This window comes from Pempheris klunzingeri, chromosome 8, assembly GCF_042242105.1.
Source record: "Pempheris klunzingeri isolate RE-2024b chromosome 8, fPemKlu1.hap1, whole genome shotgun sequence".
Classification (NCBI taxonomy): domain Eukaryota; kingdom Metazoa; phylum Chordata; class Actinopteri; order Acropomatiformes; family Pempheridae; genus Pempheris; species Pempheris klunzingeri.
The window spans coordinates 14771823-14798268 of NC_092019.1; the positions used below are offsets into that span (position 1 = coordinate 14771823).

At 43.0% G+C, this 26446-nt stretch overlaps 3 protein-coding genes across 3 annotated transcripts; all 3 read left to right on the forward strand.

Moving 5' to 3' along the window:
* Window positions 1-835, forward strand: fabp4b (fatty acid binding protein 4b). Its single transcript, XM_070834799.1, has 4 exons — window positions 1-86; window positions 223-398; window positions 481-582; window positions 717-835. The coding sequence occupies exons 1-4, from the start codon at window positions 14-16 to the stop codon at window positions 768-770; spliced, it is 405 nt and encodes a 134-aa protein (XP_070690900.1). The 5' UTR covers window positions 1-13; the 3' UTR covers window positions 771-835.
* A 1820-nt stretch (window positions 836-2655) lies between these two features.
* LOC139205312 (protein FAM8A1-like) lies at window positions 2656-5706 on the forward strand. The gene is made up of 5 exons (XM_070835481.1): window positions 2656-3133; window positions 3484-3604; window positions 3740-3863; window positions 4022-4161; window positions 4276-5706. Exons 1-5 carry the CDS (start codon window positions 2656-2658, stop codon window positions 4418-4420), a joined length of 1008 nt encoding a protein of 335 aa, XP_070691582.1. The 3' UTR covers window positions 4421-5706.
* A 9803-nt stretch (window positions 5707-15509) lies between these two features.
* On the forward strand, window positions 15510-24568 carry LOC139205201 (ataxin-1-like). The gene is made up of 3 exons (XM_070835349.1): window positions 15510-15855; window positions 19490-21543; window positions 22642-24568. Exons 2-3 carry the CDS (start codon window positions 19735-19737, stop codon window positions 23326-23328), a joined length of 2496 nt encoding a protein of 831 aa, XP_070691450.1. The 5' UTR covers window positions 15510-15855; window positions 19490-19734; the 3' UTR covers window positions 23329-24568.
* The last annotated feature ends 1878 nt before the right edge of the window (window positions 24569-26446 follow it).

Here is a 26446-nt window from a genome sequence, read left to right on the forward strand (position 1 = left end):
CACCTCCGCCACCATGGTTGAGCAGTTTGTTGGAAACTGGACTCTGATTGCCAGCGAGAACTTTGATGAGTACATGAAGGCAATCGGTAAGTTTATATCTGACTGAATGCGTTGGTTTTATGGTTGAGAGCTTCAGCAAAACGGTAAACTGCAACCAAGCAGCTCTGCAGCGTCCTGTAACATAACTAACACCCTGTTCGTTTAATCCTCCTCATGCTGAAGGTGTGGGCTTCGCCACCCGGCAAATGGGCAACATGGCGAAGCCTAACCTGGTGATCAGCGTAGAAGATGGAGGGGTCGTGTCCATGAAGTCTGAGAGCACTTTCAAGACCACAGAGATCAAGTTCAAGCTCAATGAGGAATTCGAGGAGGCCACTGCAGACGGCCGAAAGACAAAGGTGGGTCATCTTTTGTTGTTGCCACAAACTGAGCACACGCAGCGTTTTGCGGCGCCTCTGACAACCTGACGTGACTTTTCAGACCACCATCACACTGGAGAATGGCAAGCTTGTGCAGCAACAGACGTGGGAGGGAAAGACCACGACACTAGAGCGGGAGCTCCAAGATGGAAAACTAACAGCTGTGAGTAATTGAAGTGTGGCTGGTGCTTCACATGCAATCTTGTATATGCATATATTGACTGTGTGCATTATAAAGGGGCTTCTCCTTGGACTCTGTGATAAAATACTTCTAACTTTTGATCATTGTCTCGACAGAAATGCATCATGGATGACGTTGTGGCACTGAGGACTTATGAGAAAGCAGCTTAATCCCATGAACCTGGACTGCTGTTCCATTTCAAAGACACCAAATGCACTGAGCTATTGCCAATAAAGTCTGAACTGTGATACTTCAGTTTGTTATCATTGTGCATGAATATAACAAGGGGTTCTCTGTTGGATACATACTGTGGGTTGAAATGCCTTTTACTCCTGAAATATTCCATAAAGTGAAATTTTTCGTAATGGCAGGAAAATTTAAACTTTCACACCTGTTTAGGCAGCTGATCAACTTTTCCCTAAATGACTCAACTTTCAAAGTAAAGCACCTGAGGTCATAAAGTAGACAACTTTGCAGCCTTTTCTCAGCAAAAAGTACACTGGTTCTTGGTTTCTTACTAGTTGCATGCTCACAATTCTGTATTGAATTAAACCACGATGCCTAAAACCACCTGTAGCAAGTAATGCTTCCAATCTTTAAGATATTAGACTTGGCTGGGGATTTTACAGGGGCCTTTTGTTTAAAGAAAAGCAAGTCCTAATATCAGAGCAGCCCTCTTGTGACAAGGATGTGGGTGACTGGGAGGTGGGCAGGCCAAATCCCTGCTTGGGGTTGAAGCAGTGACCTCATTTGTGCCAGGCCTCTGGTTTTGGACATGGTGTTCAAGCAAGTGCACATAATTTGTTTTAATTAGGGTTCTTTGGGGCAGTAGGTTGAAGCCCAAATTCTACAAAAGATTTTCCAGCTTTAGTGAGTGATTGTGACCACGGGTGGTGCTCGGCCAACAAGGACTAATGAAAAGCTGATTCGATGTCTTGAGTACTACATGCACACAAAGACATTGTTTTAGACATTTTCCATATGTCCTGGCAACATGGTGTCTGAGGTTTTTTTTGTCAAAATGTCTAAAGAAAATTTCTTTTAATTTGAAATTGTTTAATGAAAAATTAGTCCTTTAAAAAAAAAAAAAAAAAAAAGATTACAAATGCACATAACAGGGAGGTTGTGGAGGGCAGTCAGTTCCCTAAACTCTCTTTAGATTACTGAATACCCCATTGTTAAGGCTTAAACTTACTTGAGGTTGTGTGTCAGTACAGGCTTTAAGAGCCAGACTTCCTTTGAAATGGTTTTATCCCTTTAACCACAACCACATCATGAGCTGGCGAGTTCTTAGAAACTGTTAGTTCAACTTAGCCGCTTTGTTGAAAGGACTTGGGCTGTGGTGTGTACAAACATGCTGTCTTAACTCTTTCATTGTTGTCATATTAAGAATGTATTGATTATAACTAATTACTCATCTGATCTACAATACATAATGATAATAATAATGAGAACAAGAATAGTAATAATGATAATAGTAATAGAAAATAATAAATTGCCTCACCAGGACCTCAGTTGATGTCAGCCAACCATGAAAAGCTGTCACCAGTATATGCAATAAATTATCAAAATGTTCAAAACTAGGCTACAATATTCTTAAAGGCACTAATTAATGATGTTATGATCGCAGCAGGAGGTGGCCTTATCCAAACAAATCCAGGAAATCCGAAAGTTACAGTTCAGTTTTACTGCATTACTTGCTCATATGAATTATTACATAATGTGAACTTGAAGACCCCATATGTCATAATCTCACTGCAGCCTCTATCTGGTAGAAATGCTGCCCCCCTGCGGCCGATTCTGGTAATAGCAGGTAATGATTGGACAGTACCATTGTACCCTAATGAGGGGGGGGGTCTCAGTTTTAAATTGACAACAGTTTCCAGTGAGAGTTTTTAGTCTTTAGTAAATAACTGTTTAAGTGGTATTAAGTCAATATGCTTCTCAACAATGATGTGTTAGATTATAATGCTATTTTTTAAAGTTATCTTGTCTTCGCCCCCAGATGAAATGATCCGGAATGATGTCATACGTGACGCGCCGTCATCATCAAACATGGCCGACAAAGAAAACACAAACATGGAAGTCGATAAGAAAAAGAACAAACCTTATGCTAACAAAGTTGAGCCACTCGTTGACGAGGTTGCCCAAAGACTTGGCAACCAGAACAATGTCGACGGGAAGAAGAACGCCGGTGACAGCCGCGCCACAGCGGAGTACTGCGAGCAGCTGCAGGCGTGGATGTGGCAGTACTACACTGGATATGTGAACTGGCAGAGCTGGCTGGCCGCGTCAGCCATGTCCTATCCTTGTTATTTACAGTCAGTCAGCGGGACGTCGACGGCATCTCTTGATATCACCTCCCAGAGCTGGTATAACAGCCCGTTTGGTCTTCCGTTGTCGCCTTATCCACCTGCGACCGCCTCCGCAAGCAGCCGGGCAGGTGAGGCAGCTGGCGGGGCTGCAGTGTCCGGACAGCCGCAGCAGCAGCAACAGCAGCAGCAGCAGGAGAATGGAAATGCACAGAGACCAGGTAAAATAGGCGCCAGGTTGTCAAAATGTAACGTTACAGACAGCATTAACATTAAGTTAACTTGTGAGATGCAGTAACTGGTTGTGCAAGAGGTTGAGAGTGGCAGCAGTGGCTGTCTCACGAGATGCCAGCTGAGATGCGATTGGATCAGTAGTGGCAGATCCAGAGGCGGTTTTCTGTAACACATTTAACATCTCCAAATGCTCTTGTGGCTTAAAGAGAGCAGCTCCAAGCCTCCCAGAAGAGCAGGGACTGTTGACAATGCATTTGAAATAACATGCTCAGTGATCACATGTGGGTGTAATGTTTGGCCATGTGCTGCACTGAACTTGTGTGCCACTTTTCACCAGGTCGGGAGTACAGCATTCCTTCACCTCTTCAGAGACTCCTGGCTGAGATGGTGGATTTCTTCATACTGTTTTTCATCAAAGCAACCATCATCATTAGTATTATGCACCTGAGTGGAATCAAGTGAGTGTTTTGATTGATTTCTGTATGCAGTTGTGGTGAAATGATGGCTAGGGTGGCCAGGGTGTTTTCATCCTGTAAGAAAACAAAAAACACAAACTTGCTTTAATCATAAAAATATTTTCCTTTGTATTTCAGGGATGTCTCCAAGTTCGCCATGCATTTTATAGTGGAGGAAATAGATGAGGACACGTCGATGGAGGAGCTGCAGAAAATGATGCTTGTTGCACTTGTGTACCGGATATTAGTGTGTTTTTACGAGGTGAGCAATTGCAGAAAAAATTTCTGCACACTCTTATTACCGAAGTAGTGTGAGACAAAACAAGTGGTCTCAACCTAGGCTGCTTATTGTTTCTCTGCAAATTTTGGGCAACCTCCCATGCAGTTTATGTGACTGCTCCTGCTCCATTCTCCCTACAGATTGTGTGCATTTGGGGAGCAGGAGGCGCCACTCCAGGGAAGTTTCTAATTGGACTCAGAGTTGTTACGTGTGACTCATCAGTTCTGGTTCAGCCTAACAGGGTGCTTGTAGTGCCAGCAACTAATGTCTCTCTGTCTGCGTAAGTAGTTGATTTTTAAGGTTTTCTCTTAGCGGTTTCATATCGAAAGCAATCCAGTTTATCTCTCCTGTTTGTATTGTAACCCACCATGTCTGTCTCTCTCTCTCTCTATAGATCAACTGTCCGAGCCTTGAACAAGAACTTTTCAATTGCCTTCTTTTTCCCGGCCTTCATCACACTTCTGTTCTTCCAGCACAACAGGACTGTGTATGATATGGTAGCTGGTACAATTGTTGTCAAGCGCTCCAGGGTGAGATGACGCAGAAGAGCACAGAAGAGAGTCTTAAGCAAATCCTGAGCAGGCACTGTGGGATGTTTTTGTAAAAAAAAAAAAAAAAAAAAAAAAAAAATGCCTGCAGAACTCAGACATCGTCCTTTTGAAGGTATCGCCCGAACACGCAGAAGCATTAACACGGTTAAAGAGAGAGTTTGATACACATCAGTATGAACTTTTAACTTGGGTTTGGTTTGTCTCAGACACTTACTGTATTTCTGCATGTATGTCTACATGCTGCTTTCAGAGTCTATTCCTGTGCCAAATCAATGCCTCCCTTGACAACAGGAAAAATGATGGTATATGCTACCTTTTCATTAACACAAGTTATGCCTCTTTTTAAAAAACTCTTCCAGATTAAGGGCGAATGTCTTGTATCATTCAGTATTTAAGTCACTAGTCATGCATTCATGAGATTATACCTTCAGTGTCTCTTTGTATTGAAAAACTGTCTTAAGAGTTGCTCAGGCTTTTAATGTTTGAGCTGTTGACCTTCATCACTGCAGGTTTGATGCATCATCCTCAGCTTGGTCACCTGCTTAAATACTTTGGTTCTAAGGCACATTTAAATATATTCAAGGGAAACGTAAACCTGACCACAGTTGCTCTTCCTTTACTCCGACAGCATGTGTGTGACTGAAAAGTTAACATATGACATATTTGATGTGATTGACTGTTTTTTGCATTTCAGAAGATTAAATGAAACCACTAATTCCCTGCATGTTTGAGATGCCCGTCTTTTAGCAGTTTGTCTGCTATATGATAATTCCTACAATGTTTTGATGCAAAGTGGCCACATTGTGTTTGTTCACTTAAGCTTCATTAACTCATCAACATGCCATTATATTTTCCTCATGTAATGGGTGCATATATCAGTTTATGTTGTGATTATTTATAATTTTATTTTATAAATCTCCATCAGTGTTTTTGTAGAATCAATGCAAAGGACCATTGAAGCTCCTCAGAAAGCTCGTAGTGGCGACTGTGATGGTATTTTCATTTCTTCATCACACATTTGTATTTTTTCTGATGTTTAATATGCCCTATTATCTAGCAATTTAAGATTCTGTCCAAATTGCTCTAGTTTTTTTTGTAACACTGCGTTTTTATTTATATGGAGTATTCACTGAATTGATGTTTCAAATATTTACCACTCTAAATATGAGATATCATAGATTAAACGGATTATAGGATAAAGGTACTGTAGTTCCACAGTAAAAACTTGTGAATATATTCCACACTAATTTCTTTTAAACGAGATGATGGCTAGGTGTTTTCCACAATAAATTATCCATGTAACATGATTGTTATACCTAAATATAGCATTTTTTAAACATGTTTTGGTCTGTTGTGAGAAAGAGGTTGTGGTCGTGAATTACTGAACACTGTGATCATATTCTTCTTAGTTACAGGAGTTTGGCACCACCTAGTGTATATTTATTGGTCGTACAGATGTCACTGCTCGTGTTGATGCATCATAGAGAATAAGCCCACCGCACTGATACCTGCATATAACATTTTGAACAAATATCTATCTGTCTCTGTGTGTGTGATCCTCATTTATCACCACAGATAGTCAATCACTCCATCTGAAAGTGAAATCACTCTGCTAAATCGAGGGACAGCCTGAATCTGCTTGTTTTATGACATTTCTGCCATTCTTTGAGTTTGCTGGCATGTCCCGAATACTTGGAGGGGTCTGTTGAAGCTCCAATTGTTGGCAAGTGTTGATGTGGTGATTGTGTTAGGCCTCCTAAGTGGCAGCTTCAGCTGACAGCCACAGATGGTACTCCCAGATTATAGAGCGACCCCCCCCCCACCCCCCACCCCCCATGCTGCTGCCATGCACCATGCCATTACTGTAGGCAGCAGAATAATACCACTCTTGGTCGTGAAGGGCTGCACAGAGGACCTGAGAAGTGTGGGCAGACACTACCCACCATCATTACTGCACTGTACGCTGATGAGTGAGTGGAGCTCTATTTTGAGTTGAGGCATGTTTATAATCTATTTTTGTATCGACATGCTCTGGCTCATATCCACAGAGAATGTGCAGGAGGAAGATTTCATAAAAAGCTCAAGGGAACACTTATTACTACAATTTATGGCTGACATCTGTGAGAAACTACCCAAATGTTGCAATAAACCTCACAGCCCCTGCAGTGAATTAACAAATAGCAATCAGTTATTATTAACAGCACTAATAATTTATGTAAATCACATTAAAGATCATCCTTGTGTCTATAAATAGGACTCCTAATAAGGCACTAATGATAGCAGTGGTAGAAGTGATTCCTGCCACGGCACCTGACTGTAAAAATAAATGTAAGGTACATTTTTTTTTTAATGAGCTGTCCATCAGGTGGCTTACTTTGTTCTCATTTATATATCATGTTAAACCACGACAGCAAACTCAGACATTAAAGGAGTGAGGAGAGGTGAAAGAATCCTCTAAAAAACATTACTCTAATTCACATTTTTCCCCCCATTTTCTGTATCTGTTTGATGCCATGCTTGACAAATTTAGTTCCTGTCTGCCACATGGCATGCCATACGGTCTCGAGTTGGTGAAGTGTCCAGCCTGAGTTCCTGCCACCCTTTCTGGCTCCTTTAACAAGGGAGTCATCTACAGGCAGCATGGAGGCCTCACAGCTTTCTCTGACAGCCATGTGTCTGTTTCTGAACAGAGCCGTGTACAGGCCACATGGATGAGGTAAACAGTCTGGGCTCAACTGGACCAAAATACTTTTTATGAATGATACAGTTGTTAAAGCCGTTATCGGTTCATTAGAAGTTTCAAAATGGCAGCAGGCTCCAGGTGTTGTTGCTGGTTTCGTGGAAAGGTGCTGTGGACTGATGTGCTGCTGACTGTTGTTGTTTCCACTGTGTTTGTGCCTGTTGGTATTCGTCTCAAGTGGAGGCAGTAATTACTGGATGGCTGGGCTCTGCCTGAGTGGAGAGTGCTGCTGATGAAGAGGAGACCTGTTGACGACGGAGGGACATGTGCGCCTGAGATACAACGCATCCAGGATGAGGGTAACACACATTCACATGTCAACATAAACATTGTGCATTTTTATTATTCCTCATTTTCTTCCCATTTACATGCATGGACCACTGAACATTGACTTTCGTGGCAAAGGAACTGAACAAAAATTATTAACCTCATGTTCACATGAGACAGTGGTGATCAGATCTGTTCAGCTGGAGTGTTTGGGACCCACTATTCTATTCTTATTGTGAAATCTGGTGGATACTGTGAAAACTATTGTTCCAATTACATGTTAAAGTAAAATATTGCACAATTATTTTATTTTATTTTTTTTACGCACCTTAAGATTTTTTCATCAAACCAGTTGCACCAATTCAATACTGTTATATTACTTTTGGGGAAGGGGCTGTCACAGTGTTCATTGGCAATTTTAATATTTCTATTGTTTTATTAAAAAGAAGTGAATAAATAAGTTCCGCTGCTCTCCTCACCGAAAAAACCTTCATATAGTCCCTAAACCAAATTAAACAGACTTGACGTGAGCATCATGTCAGCACTGTATGATTTGGATGTACTGCTGTTTACAACGGCAATAAATTATGAATGAACTCATTTCTAGGAAAGTGAACAAACAAGAGTGAGTATGATATGAATAAACCCGTTTTCCAGAATAGTACACTGCCTGTCCTGGAGTTCATTTTCCTGGTTTAAAAATAGATGCGAGTACAAACTCAGAATGAGTGATGTAGATGCATGAAGAGACACTGTGAGTGTGTATGTGTGTTGAGGGGGAGCAGTACAGCGTTCATACCATCATTTTCTATTACATAACATTAGGTTCCTGGGTGTTTGTGTTTTTGAATACAGTACATTTCTGCTTAAGGCTGCAAAAAGCTTGAGTTGTCAAGACAACCATGGAGGCTGCACTGACTGCTGCAGAGAAATTCAGATTTTTTTGTCTGTTTCTTAGATAATGTTGCTTTAAGGTGACACCGTGTCTGATTTACACATGCTCTACACATATATTTAAAGAGAAACTGAGGGGCAGAAATTGGCCCAAAATAAGTTTGTGCCATGGTATTATCAGCTCGACCACATTAGACTTGAGTCACTTCAGTCTCCATCATGTCAAGAGACACTGTGCCATGTTTCCACTTTACTAATTTGGACTGAGGAGGTGCCGAATGCATTTGCTTGACAGCCGCTGCATTATTTACAAAATAATCAACACAACACACTCAATACCCTCACAGAAGACAGAGAACCAAACAAAGAGACAGTAAGACAGGAGTGTAAGCAATATATATTCGCCTGATATAATGATATACGTATAATGATATAAATATGTAAAAAGATATTTATTTTCATCATCATTGCTGAAACGTAGTCGCACATATGTAGTCAGCAGCAGCACATACATGGTCAAACTTGGTGACATTTGTTGTATTATATTTAAAAAACATTATGTCATAGAAATGTGTTCAAAATCAGCATGTAGAATCTGCCAGAACAAGAAAAGCTTAATGTAAAGCTAATTTACCAGCTTTTTCCCATTTCTTGTGATGTGTAAGTTATTGAGTTTGTTATAGCTAAATGTGATCATAATGGAGAGAAAGAACATCAGCTGAGTCCAACTAAAAGCTAACTTGACTAGTTTAGCAGAGTAGCAGCGGTTGCAGTTTCTGACTAAAGGAATTAACGTGATTTCACATTCAATCACATACTGAACTGTAACTGTTTCCTCAATGAAAGATCAATTTATTAAATTAACTCATTAGTTCAAAAGGATTATTGGAGTTGAAAAGGACATACCATAATTAGATTGTCCAGTCATGGGTGCAGTATCTAAATATTTTTTTAATGTGAAGTCTGTGACAGTAATTAATCATTAGCCTAAAATGGCATAAAATTAAGGTTTTACAACTTACACAGTTGGCTAAAAGCCTTCACACTCTCACTTCTCTCCGCCACTAAGATATAATGGTTGTCTGTCAGCGGCAATTTATTTTATAAAATGTACGAAATACTATATTAAATACTAACAAAACGTGTAATAACAAGTAACAAAATAATTATTTTCCAAACAGCTGGTGAAATATGACCTATGCTTGTATGAAATTTGTAAATCTTTCACATTGGCGTCTGAAGGAAATGTTTGAATATTGTAAGATTACACAGAATCTCAGCTTTATGAGCTTCAATATTAATCTTCTCATTCATTATTATTGAACTCTGTATATTGTTACTTTATGATTTCTAAAACTGCAAAGACAATATCCATGCATGGATTGATGAAAGATAGAAAAAAATTACACGCTGTCTTCAGGGAGAAGCCACATTGAGATAAACATTTTTGCATTAGATCAGTGAGCAGCATCCATCCCTCACTGACCTGCAGCCAAAGAAATTCATTTACTGCCCTCTGTTGTGTGAATTAGGAACTGAACCAACACCTCAATGGGAGGAGCGGACAGCCTCCGTCTGAGGTCACTGAGGTCACTTCACTGATGGTTGTAGTTCCTCGCCTGAATATCCTGATCAGGAATTTAGAAACACGGAGCCCTGATACTTGTAACAAGCTCTCTATAATGACAAATATGATATGAAATGTAACAGATATTATCATTAAGAAAGTTTTCTTTGCACATTTGTCTTGCCTGTTGAACCACCCACCAAATCTCTGTTGGACATCTTTAGAGACTGATTAATAAGGAACAACAGCTTTCTGACTGTAAATTGTGCTCAATCTATTTCTATTTATTTTTGTACACGATTTGGCGTCTTTCTGATTCATTTGGTTCGTGTGTTTTAACAAACTCTACTGAGTTCCCTCGGTGGCTGTGTTCCTCCTCCACAAATCACCCCCACCCAATCCTTTAGTTGCCTAAACTATGTTCTGGAGATGTGCGTAAGCAGTGGCTTGCTATTTTCGGCTGAATGAAAAGAGTCTTGGCACTTGGGCTCAGGATGAAATCTGTTTTGTTCAGCTGAATTTGGCTTTCACCACATGCACAGTATCTACATGTAACACAGTTAATGGGTTCAGTTTGATGGAGTCTTACAGTAAAACCACAACCATCTGACTGAAGAGTGATTTGTTTCCTGTTTTTCACATGATGTCCTTAGTAACATAAACACAAACTGTAGCACACATATAAAGAGTCCATTTGTACATAAGCTACCCGTGGAAAATGTTAATAGTAATAGGAATAATTTTTGATGTAACAGGTTGGTGAAATGGTTGATGGACTCCCTCACATCAAGCAGACACTGCGTCAACCATGAATCACATTGTATTTGTTTTGTAAACGGGAAACATTCAGACACTTATGAATGAAGATCCCTTGACCTTGTAATAACCTTAAGATTAAATGGGACACTAATTTCTTGAGCATATCTTAAAAAGAAAAGGGGCAGCATATGTTGGTTTCCAGAGCTTCAAGTTGTTGCTTACACGTCATTCATTTCATCTTTACACATTTAATCCAAGGACTCTGTTCAAGGTCACTTTGAACTCTCAGCCAGCGCTCAACAATTGCTCTATTGTAATTGAAGCTGGAATTCAATAACTCTCACAGATTTGAAGTCCAAAGTGTGCTATACCTGCTGATTAAAATAAAGTGAAACTCCACAGACGTAATATTCACACGCCTCTCACAACTGCATGCATCCAAATAGAGGGATGAGGTGGGTCACTATCACCTGCCTGGTGGATTTGCTGTCCCTTTGCTCTTTTCATTAACTGCTGAATTCACTGACTTTCAATAGGCTCTTTCAGCGTGTCATGCTACACCACCATTGAGCTACAGCCACGTTGCCACCCATCTTTCTTAATGGGGACTGGAGACTGTGGAGCTGCCCTGTTGCCATGGCAGCAAGCGCTTTCACATTCTCCCCACATAGCGTGCAGCGTGCATGTTGTTCCTTCCAAACTGGAGCGCGCCACAGCAGAGACAGGTCTGCTCTCAGACAGGACCGAGCCAGGGTTATTTACCTCCTGCTCTGATACCAGATGCCCTCTTAATCCAACCACCCACACTCCACTTTCCATTCTCTTTATTACTAATGCATAGTGTTTCCCATTGGCTGCTCTCACATGTTGAACTTTGCTCCAATACTTACTACTTATTCTAACACTTACATGTGCGTGTGTGTGTGTGTGTGTGTGTGTGTGTGTAAATATATATACGTACATATATGTATATTCGCAGGGGTTTATTACTAGAGAGGGCCCTCAAAAATAATGAAATTATAAATTCATCATCATCTGCAATTTTGAAATGTTATGTCATTGGCATTATATTGCTGCTGGTTAACTAAATAGTTTGACAGACTTTTTCTAAATTTGTATTTAAGTCCACTCTTCAAACATGCCTATTTTGCTGATGCTAATTAACACTAAGGACGTCAAATGAACTTAAAGACAATTAAGTCAATCTTCCTTCAGAGAAAAGAAAGACAGGGTGAGGGAAAACAAGGGGAAACACACAGTTGGTGTGTAGCATGGCTAGCAGGCTAATATTGTAATTGTTAGCTTGCAGATAAATTGATAGATTGATCCTTGATAATCGTTTGGTGTATAAAATGTAAAAATATTATGAAAAAACACTGCACTATCCAAGCTGACGTCACGCTGAATAATAGCAGTAGCAGTTTGCTTTCTAAAAATACATTTTTGACAAAACATATAGATTTATTATTCATGTGCATATACATTTGCAGCAATTTATACTTTTAATTTTTATATTTTAAGTCTACTTAGCAATACTATTGGTGAATCTTTTCTCACGTATAAGCAGGTTCAGTAAAGAATCAGCGCTTCCTCCACCGCTATTTTAATGTAGCTTACGTGACCCTCAGCAGCCCTCAGCTGAGGTGTGGCCCCAGCCGTGCACTACATTTGCTAATTGTTCAGAACATTAACGCAATGCGAGTTCATTGATACAAAGCAATAGCGCACCATTGGGAAATGGTTTGCATCATCCGTGCTTTCTTGTCCTGTGAGTATGAGGATCAGTGTTACATGTCTGGACATGTCTGCTGCATTAGAAGAGCTTCACTTTGCCCCGGTGAGTGTGCGGTGAGGATGCACAGCAGAGTGTAGTAAATGATGCCTGGATAATTATTTGCGGGACGCCGGAGTGTTTCAAGGTAATTTGATTCATCACTTCAGATCTGTGAGGACGCTGTGGTGGTGGTGTTTTGCTTGGCAGTAAAGGTCACGCAGTTCTACAACTTGCAGCAACTGGAGCCCACTTGAGTTTTGACCGTGTTTTCTGCTGAAGGCTACAGTGTGCGAGTGTGTGAGTGAGTGAGGGAGAGCGAGAGGAGAGGAAGTGTGTGGACACATCTGTGTGTTTAGAAAGGGAGGGTTGTAAGCATGGTGCAGTGTTGAGATGGTGAGTGACAGTGCTACTGCAGCAAGTACTATTTCCACGACTTTTAGTACTTTACTAATATCATTCCCTTTTACATTGCTACTACTCTTAGTCAGAAGCTCATCAGCATTCAGTAGTTAATGTTTGTAAGATGACATAGATCTTATGGTTTGGGGCACACCCTGTCATTATGTGTGCACCACATAGAGGAATGTGACACTTGTAGCGTGGCCTAAAGTGGAGTGTGCTCTGAGTGAAACAGCACAAGCAACTAGGCCAGCAAAACCCCTCTGTCAGGTTGGACCACAACAATCAGCATCCAGTAGTATTCAATAGAATGTAAAACACTCTTAATCTGTGTCAAGGACTGTCTGCTAATGACGTAGATGACTGGCCACAAAGTACGACATCATTTATTTCTGATTTACAGTGTAAGTTTTTGTCCTGTGTACCAGTACAGTGTGTACTGATACACACATGGGGTGGGACAGGTGAATGAGGATGTGGCTTTACACGGAGTGCAGATCATTGTTGATATGTGCAGTAATGGTGATGCTTTCTTAATAAATACAGTGGAATTGAAAGCCAGAAGTGTGCATCTACCATGTGTAGAACTGCTGTAGAGAAAGATTTTATGTCTTGTCACAGTGTAACTGTCATTAGCATTTAAGGACTCAAACGTAAGACTTAATTTAGAGCCACTGCTCAATGTCAAAATTGAAAACATGACAAGATGAGCTGTGGGTCATTTCATAACATGGAACTCAGCAGATTTCTTCTGAAAGTAAACCAACTTTAAACAACTTACTCTGAGTAGATCAAATCACAAAACCACATGCAAACATCTTTCTATAAAAAGCTTTACACTCATTTTTGACATTTGTGCAGCTCTCAAGGATGGTCATGCTCAATTTAGAATACCTGTTACAGTATAAAGTTCCCAGATTGTTGCCCTCTTATTCCCTAAATTCATCTTGTTCCCTTGTACCTACATTTGTATAACAGTATGTGCTCTACTGGTTCACAGTTGATACAAATCATCACTGTGGAAATTGGAAAGCGTTATGCTGTACGTTACAGGGTGTAATCTAGACTTTTCCTGTGCAGAAATGCAGGGAAAGTCTTTGATCGAGCTACAAACAGCAGGGCAGATTCGACGGTTCTGTCTCCATGCAGTCTCACTCTTGATCTACTCTACAGTGAACACTTGGCTCAGTGCGATTCCAGCTGCATTTCTGAATTCTCACAGGAAAGCTTATTTCAGCTCACTTGGCTGACATTAATTCTGACCTTCAGTTTACAGTGAGCCATTTCATGGCAAGGAAACCACAACCTCTTGTAGATACCCTAAATGTTGCACAATGGGGTCTTGTCATGTTTCTCTCCATCCGTTGCTATGGGGACTGTGTGGTTCCTGAGGTTTACATTGGCTTTGAAGGAATTTGAGTCACAGTAGGACGATGAGGCTGCAACATCTTGGCATGGATGATATACAGTTTGTATGATTTTTTTTAATCTCAGGTTCAACAGCTGGGGAAACATCTTAACTTCAGTAATTCAGTGTGTGTGTGTGTGTGTGTGTGTGTGTGAGAGTGTGAGTCAAATAGTTGAGTACTTTGATAAGGTGATCTGATTGGTTATGATTCAAGGAACAATAAAGTACAAATCCTCTATATGCAATTCAGTCGCTACTACACAGAATTCCCTTTAGCTATAGGCCTACACATTACACCTCTTGCTGTAGCATGCAGCCGTGAGAAAGTTTAGGAACCCTCCACCCAAGAGCTTTCGTTGGTGTAATACTATTCACTGGGCTTGTTGCACTGGCAGCATTGTGTGGTTTGTTGCATCCCCTGTGTTTTCCCCAGTCTGCAGTCTAGGTGGAGGGGATACCCCGCTTGTCCCGCCTGCAGAGGAGCAGATAGCTGGCTGGCCTGGTGGTGAAGTGCCTGTCTGCAGTCTGGCTCTCTCTGCCGTGTGCTGTACTGGATAAGAAGGAGGCCTTCGGGTGAGGAGGGCCCCGGTGCCAAGTGGCTGGGCGGCGGTGTGTTTATCAGCACTGCCTGCCTGCACCACGGGAAATATCTCTGGGGAAGAGATGGGGAGGCCAGGGGAGGCCGGGGGGGGGGGGGGTAGGTCAGTCAGAGTGACTTTGCAGCTGAATAGAGGCTGAGACTCTAATTGTAAGGCAGCTCACAGGACAGATTAGGAAGAGATTTGTGTCTACAGGGAAAATACATATGAAAATGAACACAAATGAAGCAGTGCATTAAAACGGCTTTGACGTGCTGACACACTGAACAATTTAATCCTCTGCTGGTTTGTGTTTGTGCATATGTGTTGGTGTCTTTGCATGTACATGCCAATATGAATATGCCACAGTTATTCACATTCATGCAGTATATCTGTCTGAGCAAAGCCTTCTGAATCTCCAACTCTCTCTCTCACTCTCTCTCCCTCCCTCACCCTCCGTCTGTTGCGCCCTCCCCCTCCTTCCCTCTCTGTGCGAGCGTAGTCTGGGCGCTAAGCCAAGTAGAGTGTGTTTTTTTGAATGAATACCTGATGCGGCTGATGAGGCTGGCTGGGGGAGGAGCTGTGTCAGTGGAGTACTGAGAGAGAGAAAGAAAGAGGAGGGAGGTGGAGAGGGAAAGGGAGAGAGGCAGAAACAGAGAGCGAGAGAGAAGCAGCCAGGCAGAGAGGGAGCTGGCGGTCTGGTGGCCTTGCATAACACACGTTGGAGCAGCCTTGAACGCAGGACTTGGTGTTTGCTTCTGCCGTGGGGAACTTCCTTTACCGTCAGCCCGTTGCAGGGGCGGTGTAGCCTGCAAACCGGAGAGCCCGGAGAGGAAGGCAGAGCTGGAGCAGCTACAGCACAGACTCCAGGAGAGGAGAGCAGCACAAAGGAGAGATTCAGGAAGAGGAGTCCTAGGAAACACGTCTCCAACACACATACGCACGGCGACACACACACACACACACATACGCACACACACTGAGAGGCAGGAAGAATCCTTGGATATGCTCTGCAAGCAGTGGCTGTGGAGAGACTGGTGAGCTATTCTTAGTACTCTAACCAGAGGAGGGGAGGAGGAGGGGTAAGGTGTGTGTGTGTGTATGTGTGTGTGTGTGTGTGTGTGTGTGTGGGGGGGGGGGGGTTGTCTCTTTTTTTCTTGATTTGTGGCACAGTAGTATTTCTGCCCTGCTACTACACTCATGCGCTCTCACTGTCATTCTAAAGCCCCCAGAGGCTATAGTCAGAGCATTTGTCCAGAGCCACAGCATTGACCCTGTTTGGTTGCAGAGGTGCTTGCTGAGGGGGACGCCGGCGTACACATCTCTGCTTCTGTGCTGTGTGATCGGTGTGTGTCGAGCAGTGATGCAGAACTCTGGAATCATTGTGAAGACAAACAGCCTGAACCCACTGCCTGCTCTTACTGTCTGCTTTAGTCTGCCACACGGTCGGTCCGCCTCTTAAAGGCACAGGCACCACTGTTGTGCAGAGAAGGGGCAGTAAAATGGCTCTTTTGGGTATTAGAGAAAGCAGTACACTATATTGATCAGCTATGTGGGTAGACGCAGCTATGTTTGTATGGGTCCTGAGAGGAGGTCCTATTTATGTGCAGCGAATCACACATACATGCACGTACATATTGTCTTCCACAGTACCTCCCCCTCTGTTTCATGTCTGAGCTCAGATTGATAATGATGTTTTTGTTTTCTATATATAGCCATTTGCTTTACAGGGTATTCACTTTGTATTTATGATTGGTCTAGCAGGTGAAACATGTATAGCAATATTGCCAACAGGTTTATCACCCCAGGATCATTGCATTTAGCTTTTTGTATGAATCTCTTGCATCTCTCTCTGCTGGGGGGCCTCTCACCTGGAGACAACAGAGTGGAGGTTGAATGAAAACATCTCGTCTGAGCTCCTGTGCGTGCAGTGACGGCCGCCACACACCGCCACACAAACCAATTTCTCTGGTTGGTGCAGCTTTTTACGTGGGAGCATGAAAGAGGATCACATGCAAGACTGGCTCTATCACTCTGTCTGAGCTGAAAAGCATCAGTGTGATGAGCAGAACAGAGAGTGGCCTGTGCCCCCCTCTCTGTCTATTATCATCCCTCCATACATGTCTCAAAGGTGACAGTCCCGGGCCAGGGGACTGACTCAGAACTTCTGTGCTGTCTGGCTCGGCGTGAGAGTCATGTCTTGTAAGCTCGCCTTTGTTCTCCATAGTATCACATAGGCAGTATGTTTGTCGGTGTCACTGTAATTATAGGCTGATGCTGGAAAATCTAGAGAGGCTTGTGGCTGCAGAGCTGTGTGTGTGTGAGACCATGTGCAGAAATTACTGTGTACAGGTCATATGAGGAAAGGAAAGACACCTTTAAGAGCATCCCGTTGTATCTGTCGTCTGTTGACAGTCATGGTGTGTTTTTGTGGCATTTGGAAATCAGTGCATCGTGGCTTTGTCTTCCACTACTGCTGTAGTCGTAGGAGCCACTTGTGCTTCAGATGTGATGTCATTACAGTGTTGACACGGTGTTGCTGAGGTGGGGTTGTTGCCACTGAGCGATGCTGCACAGTGTAGCTCAGGCTGTAGCGGCGGCTGTGTTGCTGATTGGGGATCTCTCAGCGAGGCGGGGGCTATGGCGCTCTGATGCTGCAGGCGCTGCTCAATGTGGGTCAGGAGAGGCACCACTCTGTCTTCTCCCCATTCCCCATTCTCTCTTCCTCTTTCTCATCCCTAATCTTCTTTCTTCTCTCATTCTCCCCTCTTGCTCCTTTTCCTCCTTCTATACAGTCCTATCTGTCATCTTACATTGCCTCTCAGTCTCTCCTCCCCCTCACTCTCCTTTTTCTGTTTCTGTTTCTCTCCAGCTCTGCTGCTTTCCTCCTTTGTTACGTCTGGTGGATCTACCAGGCTGCATGGTTAGATGAATTGTACCGAGGTTTTGCTGCTTTTGGATGCAGTGACCTTGTCAGAGCCAGCATTAGAGGTAGATGCATCTAAATAGGAACTGACCAAGGTCGCCTTCCGTGTTTTTCCCCCCTCTGTCTTTATGTAACATGTCTGTGGCCGCCTGCTGTAGCGAACCTCCCCTGTCATATGAAAATACAATTTAGCACTGTCAAATAACCCGGCTCCTCTGAATGGAATGTAGGGGATGTGTGAGTGTGTGTCATACACTCCATCTCTGTGGTGTCTCTGGCTAATGAACAACCCGGAGTACTGTGCATTGACCCACAGATAAGCCTGCAGGAAAGAACAGTCAATCTGAAAAAAAAAAAAAAAAAACAACTGTGAAAAAAATGAGCACATGCGAAGCAAAAGGCTGCATATTGTTGAATTAATAGATGCACTGCATTCTGTCTGTTTTTGTGTGTGTGCATGTAATAGATCTACAGTATGGGGGACTGCATGTTGGGGTCGCCCTGCAGCCAAAACATTCATAATAGTTAGCTGCTGCTGTGGCTTGTTGACATAGTTAGGCACATTTCACTAACCCACCTTCCACCATGAGCTCCAGTAACCTCCCATTTCTAGTGTGTTTCAGTTCTCATTTAACCCAGCTCTCAGTCTGCCTCTCATTAAACAAACTTAAGAGGCTGCTCATTTATTGTTTGCCGTCCACTTTGTATTTCCTTGAACTTTTGAAACACCACTCAAACGAGGTGAAGCGGAAACCATTGTTAAAATATTCTGAAGCACTTCAGTGAAAGCAACAAAGGCCCATTTGTGCTTCTACCTGAATGTTCCATAATCAAATTTCAAGTCATATTGTTTTCGCTTCATTTTTCTGATGTGCCCACTGACCCAGAGTTCCTGTCTGGAGGTGGATGTTATATTTACAGTAGCCCCACTGACTCAACAAAAGGCCGGAGAGTGTTAAAACAAAGACAAAAGCACAAGCTCCTCTGAGGCTGTTGCTCTTTGCTGTTATCCTCTCACTCTGCTCTGCTTTCTTACCCTAGAGCCTGGAGCAAGATAACAGCCAACAGCAACACACGTACAGGACACATGAGCACGCACACACACACACACACACCCAGACACACTGACACAACAGTACAGGAAACTCCTGCACGGTGCTGAAAACATGAAAGAGCCTTTTCTACGTTATGTAAATGGTGACACACAACATTGTACTGTTCTTTTCTGTATGCCATACATCATTAGTCATGGAAAGGCTGGTTGTGTTTTGACAAACTACTACATGTAGATTCCAGAGGGGCATCCTTAGAGGTTGATCATGGAAACATGTACACAGAATGGACTACATGTTGTGTTCAAGTGCATGAGACAAATATGAATCAGATGCAGTGGTTATACCAGGTACCACCTTGTGGCCAAACAAAGAACAACACCCTCACAAACATGAAAGCAGGGACATTTTTAAGAGTGAAGTATTTTGGTGTTTGCTGTTTTGCATTTACAGCCCTGCAGGAACATTTTGTGAATATAGATCATAAACACAGGCTGTGCCTATTGAGCTGCTTCTGCAATGCAATTAGACTAATGAGACTGAATAGAATTTAAAGTCAAGTCAAGTAAAGTCAAATTTATTTATATAGCCCAAATTCAGAAGTTATCCTAGAGGGCTTTGAAATCTGTACAGCATATGGTTTGGACTTTTGTATTACCTAAATATCTGATTTGTGCTTCTCTCTGCCAACAGATTTCTGCCGACATTGTGGAGGAGGTGGGTCGGTCAGAGATGATTCCTCATGAAGTCTATGGAGCTCATTGTGTGAGCTGGAGTGACTGCATCTTTTCTGGTCTGAGACCTGGAGCTGTCTACCAGTGAACACAAAGAGACCCAGAGCCACATCTCGGCACATAACCATCGAGCGGAGGAGAGAAAGAAAGACAGACCCAGAACTTTGAGGTTCTACCTGGGAATATTAAAAACACGTTGACACAATGAAATCCAACCAGGAGCGCAGTAATGGATGTTTGCCTCCTAAGAAGCGTGAGATCTTGGCTCTGGAACATAGACCATTGGCAGTAGCCACAGCAACACCTCCAGCTGCAGTGGTTACTGACAGTCCCCACACAGAGAACCTAGCATGGCTGGCAAGTGTGGCCAGTGAACGCTGCAAATCCAGGGACGCAGAGAGCCCGAGGTGTCCCACCTCCTCTACTTCCTCCTCTTCTCCTTCCACCTCTATCCCTTCTTCAGCCACTCCTCTGTCTGCGGTGCCACTGGCCTCTCTGCCTGCAGTATACCCTACAGCCATTCCCCAGCAGGCTGGCACCATCCAGTTTGCTCAGCTGGGACCCAACGTTCAGTTCATCAGCTCTGGGCCATATGCCGGCTACATCTCCTCTCACATCATCAATGCAAGCTCTACACCTAACAGCTCTGCCATAGGACAACGTCACCAGCTGGATGGTTACACCACTGCCCTCATCTCCCCCAGCACCAAAGGGGAGCAGCAGTTTCAAATAGGCCTCTCTCCCACAGAACTGGCTCCTGTGTCACTTCCAAGCTCTCCCCAAGTCACCAGCCAGTACATTCATCTGGACAGCAGAACACCTCTGACTGTCAGCGGAAACGCTGTCACTTCACCCACAACCCACCTCCAGCTTCACCCTCACACAGCCGTCCTCCCTCAAACGCTTACCTTGGCCCCCTCCCAGCTGGTGGTTCAGTATGCCGATGGTTCAGTGGGAAAGAAATCAGAGGGGCATGTTAAGGGTGTGCTGAATGGGGAATTGGAGGTGGTCAAACACACAAAAACTCCCAGTCAGGCAGCGAACCATCATCAGGTCCAAAGCTATGAGGCCAGACATATCCTCCTGCCTGCAGACTATGGCCAAAACCCTGCAGGACTCCAGACCTCCCTGGTGCTGGTGACTCAGCCTAACCATGGAGCTGAACGTGAAGCTGGCTCAAGTAAGATCTCCTTAGTCCAGACTGAGAAAGGAGGCATCTGTTTGGGTAAACCTGTGTCCAGATCTTCCTCTTTCTCTTCTGTCTCTTCCTCCGAGGTAGTTAAGTCTGTTACTCCTCATACAGTCATCCAGACCACTCTAGGGTCAGAGGAGCTGCCAGCTAGTCTCTATTCCTCCACACAGCCACCCATCATTGGCTATATCACCAGTGCAAATCAGCATGCTGTCAGCTACCATGCGACGCTGCCTCAGCACCTGGTCATCCCCGGCGGCCAGTCCCTCCTCATCCCAGTCAGTGGCACCAATAATGGCACAGAAATTGAGGTTAGTCGTACTGTCAGTGCCCTGACTGCTACCACTACACCTCAAATATCCACCGCCATGCCACATGCCTATCTGGCTACAGCTCTCTCCAAGTGTGAGGCACTTGGACCAGATGGAAATCAACCACCCCCTGCCGTTGCACAGGCGCCAGCGCTGCCGGTCCTGCCCCCAAACCCGGCTCCTGCAGTGGTGGCCGCTCCCTCCCCGACTCCTGCTCCTGTCCCCGCTCATGTCCCCGCCCCTGCCCCTGTTTCCATCCAAGCCTCCCCCTCCATCTCCTCTTCCTCTTCCCCTGTGGCGCTTCCTCCATTCTTCATGCGAGGATCCATCATCCAGCTGGCTGATGGAGAGCTGAAGCGCGTGGAGGACCTCAAGACAGAGGACTTCATCCAGAGTGCTGAGATTAGCAGTGAGCTTAAGATAGACTCCAGCACTGTGGAGCGTATTGACAGTGGGCAAAGTCCTAATGCTGTGGTCATACAGTTTTCTGTGGGAGAGCTCAAAGCCCAGGTAAGTTATAGAAATGCACACATAAATAGTCACCAGAAGTTTATATTCTATCTGAAATTAATGAAATTGTTGGGAAGATATATTAAAGGATCCAGAAGTGATTAGCACAGTTGAGCTCCCTTCGTGCTCACTATGGTCAACAATTAAGCCCTCAGCTGCAAAGTAAGCCATGACATCCATCTCTGACGCAGAACTGAGATAATTGAGAACACTCGTCTTCCTTTGTGCCATTATTTTCCAATCTACCATTGTTCTCCAGCTGCATTAACACAGCTCCCTTTAGTGTATCAGATGCAAAAATAACATTTGATTCTGCAGACCTTCGTTTTTGAAAAACCAAAAGCCATTAGCTAGAAACGACACCAGCAATGTTACAGACCATATGTCTGTAAAGAGTTGCAGAGCTCAACTGATACTGGATTTTTAAGGCCGATAACAATATTGATATTTTTGAGTTTAAACATTTTTTCTTTTACATTAATACATTTTTGATAAAGATCTGTTTGATTTGGTTATTAAAGAATTGCACTGAGTGGGATGATTGACTGTCAGGTTTATTATTTATTTAAAAAAATGTCAGTGTTCTCTGATGGACAAATTATCGTAAACATAACTTTGGCATTTCTGTTTTTCAGTATTTATTGAGAGACTGGTAGTGATATATCTGTGATAAGCAAAAAAGTGTAGTAGCCATGCCATATATTGACCAGGCTCTAAACTTAAGTGCACCAGCAGACATTTTGACTTGTCAAAGCAGGAAAAACACAGATGTACATAATAGCATTAACAATGGGTCCATTCCATCACGTTTCCCACTGAGTTATGTGACAATGTGACAGTGAGCAAACATGCATAACAGTAGGACTCTGAAACTGCAGCAGCTAAATGGAATTCAACCATCATTCATTTTATTATTTATACCTGTGCTTTCTTACTGTGAAACTGAGACTTGTCACGCATGAGATGATGCATAATCCCATACAGTTTTGCATATGGTGGCTTTTAACACTTGCGTGTCTTTTAAAAATCCTCTGCAAAATATTAGTTTGTATCTAGATAAAAGCTAACTGTGTCTGTTTTGCATGTGCTCATCTCCAGGTGTGTGTGGAGGTGCTGGTGGAGTATCCCTTCTTTGTATTTGGCCAGGGCTGGTCATCCTGCTGCCCAGACCGGACCACCCAGCTGTTTGAGCTGTCCTGTGCTAAGCTGTGTGTGGGTGATGTATGCGTGTCGCTGACCCTGCGCAGCTTGAGGAACTGTTCAGTAACAGACAGCCAGGCTTTGGGGACCAAGATGAAGACTGGCCACCTCTCTGACTCCTGTCACAATGCGGATGCCGCTGTAAGAAACAGTATGAGTCCAAACTCTGCAGGCAGTAACAGTGGCCTCCTCATGAAGGCTTCCAATGCAGACAGGCTGGAGAGGGAGCAGGTCACTGGACCAGGACCAGGACCAGGACTAGAGCTACCACCAGGATTGGGACTGGTTCCAGGACAAGGGGAGGGGATGTACGGAGCCGGACCAATGCTGGCGGACGTTAGACAGGAATCAGTGAAAACAGACATGCCTGCTCTTACCAAAATACAATGTGGTGAAACAGAGAGACCCACAGTCCGCAAGAGGCGCTGGTCAGCTCCAGAGCGAGACCAGACTGAGAGAGTGGAGGAGGAGCCTCCTCTGACTCTGCCCAAGCCCTCCTTCATCCCTCAGGAGGTTAAAATCAGCATAGAGGGCCACTCCAGTACCGGAAGTGAAAGGTGCTTGAATAAAAGAGTAGACTGTTGAGAGAACTTTTGAAGAATTTTAATTACCTGTGGTTTGCTTTGTGTTTACCCCTTTCTCTTTTCGCTCTATCCAGACTACTGTAATATAGGAGTTTACTATGTATTTACATGCTTTCTTTTCTTTCACACAAGTCTGATATCTACGATGAAGTACAGTAGAGCACCTTCATAAGTGGTATCACTCACACGAGATCAGTGCAATCAATGCTGAAAGCAAAAATGAATGCAGTGTGAATGTTGAGTATGAATGGCAGTCAGACACCTGAGAGACATTTGACTTGCGTGTCACATATCATAAGCTGGATCTCCTTTGTCATGTGGCTTAAACCTGTTGGATTCAGACCAGGCAGACCATTCCTCTTATTACATGAACAAGCACAGACCCAGATGTCAGCGTGTACATAGTTATTTTGACTCTCATCCTGTTTGTTTCGTTGTTTATTTAGTTTGTGGTGACATTTATGAGCGATTGGAGTCAAGGAGAGACCCTTTGGTGTGACAATGCTCAATCATCATGGCTGTGAACTCTGCTGCCTTGTGTGTCTGATGAGGTTTTACTATATTACTATTTTTTAAAATGTTCATACCATTACAGTTGTGTGCGCTGCCGCAGGTGGCCTTGTGCCACTTGTCTCCATGTGTCTCTATGTGCCTGTGTGTTTTTCTGTGTGACTGTCAGACGGAGCACTTAGACATTAAGGTGTGTTTGGGTGGCTGTTGCTGTGAGCTCAGTTGTCAGTACAACCTGCAAATATCAAGACTGAAAAGGTCTGAATGTAAATCACTGAATTCGTCCTCAGTTCCATCTCACAAAGTCACTCATGTGTTGTTTGCTACACCGTTGATGAATATGCAGAGATTTTGATACCATTGCCTTTGCAATATGTGGGTGACAGCAGCTGCACATGGGTGCATTCCCCTGAAGTTCCCCAGTCAAACTTACCTTGCAAAGTGTCACTGTCTTTACCCTGTTTGCTATAAGCAGCATTTTCAAATCTGACAAAAATCATATATGGATTTATGTATGGACATAGTTGGCTAGCTTGGCTAACTGCAGTAACTATTATAGTTTTTGGCCACTAGGGGGTATGCAGCAAATTGTAAACACAACATATCATTGACTTTAAGATTCGATATTAGCAAACAATTGTGTGTTTACACATCCACTTAACACAGAGCTTCATTAACATTCATTTGGGGTCATGTTTCATGCCCACTTTAGCTCTGTTTTGGTCTCAACCAACTCCTGAGGGAAACAGTTTGCCCTTTAGTTGCAAAATTCTCCGTCATATTCACCAGCTACTTGCTTGTCTACCATTTGGTGCTGGGCAGATAGTTTTTAATGAGATAATCAGAACTTTTTCACGGAAAGCAACTTCCTTCTGTGGTTGAAATCGACCCTGATGTGAGCGGTGAGAGAAAGTCGCAGGCCATAAAAACAAAACAATGAGTTGAGTGAAAAACTAAATAGCTCTGTAGAGCTGAGAGGAACTGCACAGTTGGATAAAAATTCTCTCCCATTCACATTACACATAACCATCTGACCCATTGTCAGTATAAAATATTGATTAAAGCAACTTTAAATACAAACACATCATAAGATCAAAGATAAAAAAAAAACATGGCATAATTTTACACATTGATGGAACAATGGTACCATCCCATTCTATTGACCAATCCTATTGCTTTCTATAAGAAACTATGGCCTTAGATATATGTATCTAGTTCACAGCAGCACATGGTTTTTAGGGTTTTACCATTAAAACCTATTTTCCTCAATGACGGTATGCCTTTCTTACGTCCATACCCGTCACATCAGAGTACAGCTGTTTTGAGTAAAACAGCTTCCTTTCTCTTAGATTAGTGTACTTGTCACTTATTTATTAGAGTAGAGCCAAAATAAATACCCTACAGTTCATACTCAGGAACAGTGTGTATCTATGTGTGTGAGTGTAAACCGTGTGTGTGTGTGAGTGTAAACCGTGTGTGTGTGTGTGTGTCAGCCTGAGACAGTATGTGCATGTCCACAGTCACGTGTATGTGTGCGTTCTGAGAAGCAGCACTTTGATGAAGCATCAAGCGGCAGTGTGGTGGTGTCCCTGTCCCTCAGCTGTTAGATACAATGAGAATAATCAACTGACTGTTTTTCATAGCTTCATGTGCTACAGGTTTAACATTGAGAGAAAACATTATATACCGGGGCAGGGAATGTAAACACACATCGGGCAGACTTTCTCAACTTTATTTTTGATGACAGATAGAGCTACTATACAGAGAAAGAAAGAGAGAGTTGTAGAGTTAACTAGCCAGCTAGTGTTGATCATGTACAGTAAATTGTATCCTAGAGAGTGTACAGTGTGTGTATAGATATTCTAACCCTTATGTAGCCTACGTACTGTATGTGCCACAGCGCCTCCTTCTTCAATCATTCCATTAACTCACCAATAACAAGTGGTCCTGCTATCGTTTTCATCAGTTCAGGTATTGATCTAATGTCCATGAATGTGCTACAGTTCTTTAGGAGCATTCACATAATTTGGCCTCCTCAGAATTTAATTTGACTTGCACACTGTATGTGTGAATATGAACTGCAGTTTATCATTACAGCCATTAACCTTTTATTAACTCCTGAGAGGTGTTATGTGTGAATCCAGTAACCAGACTGTTCTCTTCTGTTTGTGTTTGACTGCTCAGGCTAAACACTGCCCAGTGACTGTTCTCCTCCAAAATGATGTGGTCTTAGATTCTTTACTGTTACAAAGTAGAAGTACTGTCTCATCAGTTTGTCTTTGTAGCCATTTTCTCTCCCTGAGCCTGGCCCGTGTTTGTATTTTTTCTTTAAGGTATTATTTTTGAAATGCCTACCTGAAATGACGTCATGACACAGACAAGGTGTAGGACTGATTAAAGGATTAAAGATTAAGATTAAAGGTTAAAGGAATCATCTAACATTTTTGGGAAAGACAGTTTAATTCTGAGAGTTAAGTGAGAAGATTGGTACCACTTTTATGGTAAATATGAGGCCACAGCCAGCCAGAGCACTATTGATCTTCTCACCCAAAGCTCAGCAAGAAAGTGAATAAGCACATTTCCCCAAATGTTGAAATATTCCTTTAAAT